The following is an 8,689-nucleotide window of genomic DNA, read 5'->3' as shown; positions in this document are numbered from 1 at the left end:
GGGGCCCCCCCCCCCCGCCCCCGAGCAGCGCTGAGGAGCTCCCCCACAGCGGGGTGGGCCGGTCCGGGCAGCCCGAGCTGGTGTTGGAGTGTGACTTTCCAAATAATTTGCTTTTCTGAGCTCCTGCAAACGCGCGTGGGACCCAGCTGCCGTGGTCCTGACACGAGTGGGATGGCTGGTCCTAGGAGCTCAGCTCCAGGATGTTGCTGGGCTTGGCAGGGATGCTCCCTCCTGACACCAGAGCCCCTTCAGCCTCCCCATCGCTGCCTAGATGGCTCCGGGGTGTTGTTTGTGCTGCCTGTTGCTTCTGCTCTGCCTCCTGCCCTGGACAAGGCTTGTATAACTTCAGCTGGGCTGAGAAAGCTTTCCTTGTGCCCTGTAACATTGCTCCAGGGAGGTGGTGAGCACGGAGGGGAAAAGTTCAGAGGGCTGAGGAGGCCTTTTGAAGGCTGTCGCTTGGTGGATCAGACCTAGGTAATTGGCAGGACGTGGGCAGGAGTTTTGGGTATTAACGGGGCACTTTGAAGGCATTGCTTCGGGAGCAGTGGTGTCCTATCTGCCTGCACTGCTGTGATTTCTGCCTATGGAACACCATGGGATTGCTGGAGACAGCAGCTTGTCCTGTGGCCGAGCTGCCTCCTGCTCCTCCCTGGCTGGGAGATGAAAAATCTGGGAGTGCAGAGAAGGGCTCACGGTTATGGTGGTTTTTTTTTTTTCTCTCCTCCCTGCAGGAACCCCCTCGTCCGGTCAGCAGCCATGGCCACCTCGGCGAGCTCCCACCTGAGCAAAGCCATCAAGCACATGTACATGAAGCTGCCGCAGGGGGAGAAGGTCCAAGCCATGTACATCTGGATCGATGGGACAGGGGAGCACCTCCGCTGCAAGACTCGCACGCTGGACCACGAGCCCAAGAGCCTTGAAGGTGAGAGGGCAGGTGCAGGACTCGCAGCCCCTCGCTGGCTAGAAGCAGCCTTGCTTGGCTGCTCCGGAGGGAAGGTGCCATTTCTGCCTTTTTTTTCTGGCAGCAGGATGGTATTTGGGCAAAACGTTGCTCCTCACCCCCTTCCACTTACCTCTTTCCCCAGATACTCCGGGGGGACATTCCCAGCTCCCCAGATGTGGAGTTTCTGTGAGATGCCTGGGGTTGGGAGCCTGTCCCTGGCGCTGCCCCCGCTGCGGAGGGGGCTGTTGGCAGGGGCTGGGGGGCTGTTGGCAGGGGTTTGACTGCCCCATTGACTCTCAAGTACTCATTTTGGCCGGAAGTAGTTTGGCAGAAGAAAGTGGAGGGGAAAGAATGGAGCTATCCGGTGTAATTAAGAGCTTGTGTCCCTCAGAACAAACAGTCCCAGCTTACACAATAATAGCATTAGGATTTTCCCCAGGTTGCCATGGTGCTGGCTGGAGACAGTTATGAAATGAAAATACTGTGTGTGACTGAGCAGAATTATCTCTTTTTTTTTTCTTTTTTTTTTTCCCTCTCCTTTCCCCTTTTTCCTCTAAGGGAGTGGTTGGCACAGCTCCTTTGAAATCTTTGTGTTTCCCATCCTCCCACTTTCCCCCCAGGATATGGAGGAGATAACATTCCCCGGGTGGAGTTCCCTGCTGCTCCCGCTGTGCTGTGGCCTGGAGGGGTGGGTGAGGGGGGCAACCTGGCCATACTCTTCCTCCATATGAGACTTCACATCTATGTGATTTGCTCTCCCACCTTCTCCAGGCCGTGCAACACGGATAAGACTATTTCGTGGCTCCTCTCCTTCCCCACAGCTTGAAGGTGTCTTGAGCTCTGCCCTCTCCCAGTTTGCCCAGCCACCCCTCGTGAAGAGACTGGGTGCTTTGCTCATCCCAGAGGTTGTTGCGACATGGGAAATGTCCTCAGTGCTGCTTGGTTTCTTTGGGCTTGGCCAGCAGCCCAGCTCCTTGTGTTTCCCAGGGTGGCTGGGGAGTTGCACTCCCCTGGTTTTTTTTCGCTTGTTTTGTGGTGGGGTTTTTTTGTTGTTTGTTTTTCTTTTTTTTTTTTTTTTTTCCCCATTTGGAACAAAATCAGCTGAGCTGGGATTGAACCTATTGTAGGCCTATTTTCTATAAGTACCTTCATCTCTGTAATATTGGAGGGTGACAGGGAGCCCATCCTCCTGGTGACTGGGGGCCCCGGATCACCGTGGTTTGTTCCTCTCTCACCTCCAGATCTCCCCGAGTGGAATTTTGATGGCTCCAGCACCTTCCAGGCTGAAGGCTCCAACAGTGACATGTACCTGCGACCTGCTGCCATGTTTCGGGACCCTTTTCGCAAGGATCCCAATAAACTAGTTCTCTGTGAGGTCTTCAAATACAACCGCCAGTCTGCAGGTGAGTGGACCTTCTCCTGGTGGAGGTGGGATTTCTGGGAAGGTGGGGAGAGAGATCTATCAAAATATGCTGTTCACGCCCTTGGTGTCACGCGTGACACAAAAATAATCCCTGCCCTGAAAATAAAAGGCAAACAAAGCGCTGGTGGTGGAGAAAGGGCTGGTCCTGGGATTCTTCACCAAGACTGCTGGGACTCGAACTGTAAATAAAGTGGAAATGGGGAATGGAAGTGAAGATGCTAATAAGCCTTGTGGTGCTTTTCTGTTCTAGAGACAAATCTCCGACACACCTGCAGGAGGATTATGGATATGGTGTCCAACCAGCACCCCTGGTTTGGGATGGAGCAAGAGTACACTCTTCTGGGGACAGATGGGCATCCGTTTGGCTGGCCTTCCAATGGCTTCCCTGGACCCCAAGGTAATCTTTTTGGGAGTCTGCACTGGAGCAACTCGGGGAACATTTTCTCCGACACACCTGCAGGAGGATTATGGATATGGTGTCCAACCAGCACCCCTGGTTTGGGATGGAGCAAGAGTACACTCTTCTGGGGACAGATGGGCATCCGTTTGGCTGGCCTTCCAATGGCTTCCCTGGACCCCAAGGTAATCTTTTGGGAGTCTGCACTGGAGCAACTTGGGAACTGCAACCTGTGTGACTTCAGGCGAGCTGAAAGATTTGAGGTGTTTCTATAACTGAAGGTGAACAATAGCAAGCAGCATGTTGGCAAAAAATGAGATTAAGATCGTTGCAGACAGGCTAAAATGGTGATTGGCCACATCTAATTTGCTGCTTGGTTTGTTAGTCTGTGGGTGACTTAAACTCATGCCCAGCATGACAAGAGCATAAGCCCAGTCTCTGAGGGACTCGCTCTCCATCAGTCCTCTGCTCTGCTACTGCTTCCATGAAAAACAAATTTTGGGGCTTTTCCACACATCTCAAGCCTTTGGAGAGTTCTTCCCTATGTGTGCTCGATCTTCACTGAATTTAAGTCTTTTTCCTTCCGGAAACTTAACGTTCCCCTTGCTGTTCATATGTGCTGTTGCAGGTCCATACTACTGTGGTGTAGGGGCAGACAAAGCCTACGGCAGAGACATTGTGGAGGCCCACTACCGAGCGTGCCTTTATGCTGGTGTGAAAATTGGAGGAACCAACGCAGAAGTGATGCCAGCTCAGGTAAGTTGTTTTAGGTGCCTTGTGGAATGAGAGAGCACAGAAAAATCCCGGGCAGCGGGAGCTTTTGGCTCTGAGCCACGTGGTTTAATTGACGATCAGAGCGTAAGGGGGTGGGAAATGGCTCGCTGTGATTGTTTCTGCGCCACTGAGCCCGTGACTCCTCCTCCTCCTTGTAGTGGGAGTTCCAGGTGGGACCATGCGAAGGGATTGAGATGGGGGATCACCTCTGGATTGCACGCTTCATCCTCCATCGGGTGTGCGAAGACTTTGGTGTCATTGTGTCCTTTGATCCCAAACCCATCCCTGGGAACTGGAACGGTGCTGGCTGTCACACCAACTTCAGCACCAAGAACATGAGGGAAGATGGAGGTCTCAAGTAAGTTTATTTTTGAGATGGACCAAGTAGTATCTGTTTGCTAGGCAGCAGGCTGGGCTCGGTAACAGGGAGCTTTTTGCAGGGCTTTTGCCCACATGGGAGCCGTCACTCTGGTGTCTGGCATTATGTTTGAGCCTTCATTCTGGATTATTTCTTTTTTTTTTTTCATTTTGTATAGTTACTCCCATGTATAATTATTTGTATAACTCCCATCTTGGTGTTGGGTGGGAAGTTCAGCCAGTGGTACAGCTCCCTCAGTATGGATGGAAGCATGGGTGGCCACGATGCAGCTATTCCTAACAGGCTTTCCAGCTCTTGATCTGCCAGTACTATGAACAAACTAACTCAGGATAGGGCTTTTTTGGCATAACCATGATGAAAGAGAAAGACATTTCTTTCTGTCTGGGCCAGGCTGTGGAAGCTAAAGCCATGTTTTCTTAAACAACAAGATCCTGGACCACAAGTTCCCTTATGGGACTGATGTGCAGAGGGCAGCCAGGGACCTTCCAGCACCGGGTTACAGCGGAGCTCTGTGAAGGGATTCCTCCTGGCAGCTGTATTTTCTTGCCTTAATTAATGTTAGTGATGCTCTGAGATAATAAGCCAACTCGCGACTGTGTGAGCTTCCCAAATCGAAACCTGGTTTTTTAAGAAATCTCTCCTCTGAGAGCAGGACCCCCCAGGGCAATGTGTCTGTGGGATTTGGCCGTGGGTCAAACTGGTGGTGTCCCACACGCAGTACTGCTGAGGGACCTTCTCAGGCCATTGGGATCCTTTTCCAAGAACCAGCCTGGGTCAGAAGTAGAAGTGGAGCAAAGCCCTGTGTTGAGATGATCAGAAAAATGGGATATAGGGCACAGGCTTTATTGTGAAGTGACTTGGGGACAGTGATGAACCTGCTGTGGTTTGGATGTAACAGTCAGGAGCAGCTCAGCTCATACCGTCCATCAGACACTCACTGTGTCTTCCCCTCTCCCTTGCTCCCTTCGCAGGCACATTGAAGAGGCCATTGAGAAGTTGAGCAAGCGTCACCAGTACCACATCCGTGCCTACGACCCCAAAGGGGGGCTGGACAATGCCAGGCGCCTGACGGGTTTCCACGAGACGTCCAACATCAACGAGTTCTCCGCTGGCGTGGCCAACCGCGGCGCCAGCATCCGCATCCCCAGGAACGTGGGCCATGAGAAGAAGGGCTACTTCGAGGACCGCCGGCCTTCTGCCAACTGTGATCCTTACGCTGTGACAGAGGCCCTCGTCCGCACGTGTCTCCTCAACGAAACCGGAGACGAGCCTTTTGAGTACAAGAACTAAGCAGACTGCGCCCACAGACACCGCCTTCCCCCCCTCACTTCCCACACCCCTAAACTTCCCTTCTAGATGTAATCCCGAGGGTACAAGATAACACTTTTTGTGTCTCAATAACTCTTGTTGTCTTGAGGTGGGGAGGAGGGCAACTTTAGTTTTACCGATGTCTGTCATTGACTCTTCAGAAGACAAGAGGAGGAGAGGGCGTTAGAGAACTTTTAACCACTGTTTTATTTTTTGTCTAATTCATGTGTACATCTGATGGGATCCAGTGGCTTCCAGGGACAGACTGCACACACAGAAAGCCAGTAGGTGAGTGGAAAACTTACAAAACTATAGCTGACTCCCACTAAGAGTGAAAATTTGGGGGTGTTAGCCCCACCGCTGGCTCTCTGCAGACAGATGGTTCTCTAAGGTTGGTGCCCTTCTGTGGAGAAGGGAAGGCAGCAGCTGTGATGGAGCTCTGCGTGCTCCTGCCTGTATGGTGTGATGGGGAGATCCCCACCCTCTGGCCGCTCAGGTTTCTGGGGATGTTCTGGCATTGAGCTCAGCGGAGGAGTGTTGAGGAGAACTCCTGGTTCTGTCACTGGAAGTCAACTGGTCTCTGGCTCATAACACAGAGTGAAGTAGTATTTTTCTATTTAAAATATAAAAACAACAAAAAAATTATATATGAAAGTGTTTTTTTATTAAAAAAAAAGAGATGATGTTCCAATGACTCACCCGGCTAGAGCAGGCAGAGCTCCTGAGGATGCTGTCGGTGGGCCTCCAGGTGGGACTGAGGGTGACCTTGGAGGGCTCGGTGCAGGAGACCTGGATGAGATTTGTTTCAGCGTGGAGCAGAGTTTGCAGGAGGTGGTTCCCAGACCCGGGAAGCCCACAGGAGCATTGATCACTGTAACTCGAGCAGCCGCGACACGCTCACGAGCGCGTTAGATCAACAGGAGGAAAGTGTTCTGAACTAGGAGTTGACTGGTCAACTTCATCGTGTTCTGGACAGAGCTGTGGGTGTTTTACCTTTTCGGCGGGGCTAGCATGTCACTAAAGCAGGGCTTTTGATAAAGGAGAAAAAAAAAAAAAGTTTTAGATTATTTTTTTTTTTTTCCATAACGTTCTTAGTTGGGTTTTGCAGAGACCATTGATGTCACTGTTGTGTCCTGGCTCTCGGGCTGCCTGTCATCCAGCTGTGATGAGGGTTAGGAGAAGGGAGAGGCTACCTGTCCCTCCCGGCGAGCCCTGGCACCTCCCAGCTCAAATGTTCTGGGATCTTACACTTTGGTATCTTAGATGGTGCCAGTAATGTTCTGTTGCATTTGGACTTCTTCTGAATAGTTTTTTTTTTTTTTTTTTTTAATAAAAAAGAAAAAAAAGAACAAAACCTTAATTATGATTTCTGCCTCCTTTGTGTGATTCATCCTGGCAGCTTCTCTTGTATGTTTGTTGCCTTCAGTATTTGAAGGGAATTGCACCCTGATAGTGGGTAGACTTTGGCTTTTCATTTGTGGGGTAGGTTTTTTTTGGTGCAGGGGTCTTGCAATCGCTCTGTGTGCTCTCCAGAAAATGGGCTCATGTGGGTGGCTGTTGATTCTCTGGTGGGTCTAGCTGTGACTGGAGTGGGGTTCTTTTGGTATAGGGAAGGGACTGGGCTTGTGGGTGTCTATAGGGTTAGGGCTATGGGGTAAGCACGGGTGTTTATGCATCTCTGCAGTGTCCCCCACACAAGTTCTACAGGATGCAGAAATGCCACAGAAAATAAAATTCCAGCATACTTCAAGAATAAAAAGGAGCTTTTCCCCCTCTCTCTATGGAGAAAATGCTGCTCATCCACCTCTAGTATAAAACTAGGCATTTAGAAAACTAATCAAGGTCATAGAACTTTGTCACATTGCTTCCCCAAGTCTTTACTTGCCAGCTCCCCAAGAGGTACCTTCTCCAGGCATGGACGCTTTAACCATTCCTGTCTTTAAATATGGATTAACCACACAGGAGCATCCTCCTGGGCTAACGAGGCTAATTCCCGCTATCATATTTTTATTGACCAAGTGGTCTTTTGCATTTCCCTTCTGGGGAACGTTCAAGGCAGCACCTTTGTCATCAAGGCCCTAAAATTGCACTGTCTCTCTGTACCTGTGCTGGGGAGCCCCACAACAGGGTGGAGTGTCGCTGGAGCAGAGGCGAAGCAGGCACTGTGTCCTCTCCTCTGACCACGGATGACCACGAGGACTTTGGCTACTGCAACCAGAAGAAACCCATGCTGTTCTGGAGCCCAGAAATGTTGGGTTTTGCTGATTTGGGCGTGGGGTGAGGTGAGGGGAGAGGGGCTTTAATTCTTTCTGATTTCTGAGGAAATGTCGCAGAGGAAAAAAATGGATTACACCTACATTAAATTAAATCTGTCCCTGCAGAGGGTGCTGAGAGGATGCCATCTCCAGGCTGGCCATCAGGGTGGTAACGGGAGCAGGCTTCAGTCATTTGCTTCTCCAGCTGCCTTGAACATAAATTTAGGACAGGAGCTTGATGCTTAATGGTTCCTCTTGTTCTCAGCTGAGAAAGCATTTATCCACTGCCTTCGCAATTACCCAGCTGAAAACAAGGTTGAAACAACAAGCATAGTGCTACAAAATGGCTTTTCAGGTGATTATTAAAAATATATATGTTAAAAAAAGATTATAATGAGCTAGAAAGGAAAATCCTTCCCTTACCCCAGACACTGTTTTCTGACTCCTCCATGCTGAGTTTGCTTTTCAGTTACTTAGAGACTATGGTAGGGTAGAAAGGCCTCCTCTTAAAGCTGTGGAGCTCTTGCAAATTGAGCCTGAAGCCTTCAGAAGCTGAATGTACTGCTTATGTATTTATATAAAACATTTTGGCTTCTAATCCTAGCCTTTCCGGAGGAAGTGAATCCTCTTGCTCTGTTTACTCACACATCCTTAAAACATGAATATTCGCCGAACGCAAGAAAAAAAAAAAAGTATTGGTCCCAAAGGATTTGCTAGGCACATCGGAGCATCAGGAACCGCTCCGAATGAGGCAGTCGAAAATAGAACCAGCTTTTTGAAGTGCCTGTTGGTTGCACTCCCTTTTAATCAAACACCAGCTTCAGAGGCAAGGCTGCTCCAGAACGATTAATATATCTGCTCACACGCCAGGCTTTTCCCCGTAACTGAATTTTAAGGCCATCAAAATAAGATTAGCCACAGCTCCCTTAAAATACAGCCTTCAGCAATTGAGCTAATCAAGATCACACTTGCAGCTTCTTTTAACACTGGGCTGTGTCAGCCCAATTACTGTGAGGACATGAGGGCTTTTCTCTTCCTGAAAAGCCTGATGAATTAGGTGTGTCTGGTTGGGTTTCTTCAACCCTTTCACAATTTGACAGTGGCCTGATGCCGTTCCAGTATCCACATACCACTTTTTTTTTTTTTTCCTTTTCTGTTTTTTAATGCTATTTGATCTTCCTAGATTACCCTTTTTGGTAGGTCAGCCTTT

General features: G+C 49.8%; 1 protein-coding gene across 2 annotated transcripts; it reads left to right on the top strand.

The window, feature by feature from the left end:
* The first annotated feature begins 731 nt into the window (after nt 1–731).
* On the top strand, nt 732–6,266 carry GLUL (glutamate-ammonia ligase). Of its 2 annotated transcripts, XM_014943506.1 has the most exons (7): nt 732–922; nt 2,185–2,346; nt 2,617–2,657; nt 2,843–2,948; nt 3,392–3,519; nt 3,696–3,895; nt 4,888–6,266. In XM_014943506.1, the coding sequence occupies exons 1-7, from the start codon at nt 757–759 to the stop codon at nt 5,204–5,206; spliced, it is 1,122 nt and encodes a 373-aa protein (XP_014798992.1). In that variant the 5' UTR covers nt 732–756; the 3' UTR covers nt 5,207–6,266. The 2 variants fall into 2 exon arrangements, with proteins under 2 accessions (XP_014798992.1, XP_014798993.1); XM_014943507.1 differs by lacking the exon at nt 2,843–2,948 and having other exon boundaries at nt 2,617–2,763.
* The last annotated feature ends 2,423 nt before the right edge of the window (nt 6,267–8,689 follow it).

This window comes from Calidris pugnax, unplaced genomic scaffold (assembly GCF_001431845.1).
Source record: "Calidris pugnax isolate Ruff unplaced genomic scaffold, ASM143184v1 scaffold63, whole genome shotgun sequence".
Classification (NCBI taxonomy): Eukaryota; Metazoa; Chordata; class Aves; order Charadriiformes; family Scolopacidae; genus Calidris; species Calidris pugnax.
This window is presented reverse-complemented; position numbering and strand designations above follow the sequence as displayed.

Excerpts from the sequence above, each read along its gene's own strand:
- GLUL (XM_014943506.1), top strand. The coding sequence starts at position 757 with ATGGCCACCTCGGCGAGCTCCCACCTGAGCAAAGCCATCAAGCACATG. Across the intron at positions 923-2,184 it reads CGAGCCCAAGAGCCTTGAAG|ATCTCCCCGAGTGGAATTTT; the intron begins GTGAGAGGGCAG and ends TCTCACCTCCAG. Across the intron at positions 2,949-3,391 it reads TGGCTTCCCTGGACCCCAAG|GTCCATACTACTGTGGTGTA; the intron begins GTAATCTTTTGG and ends GTGCTGTTGCAG.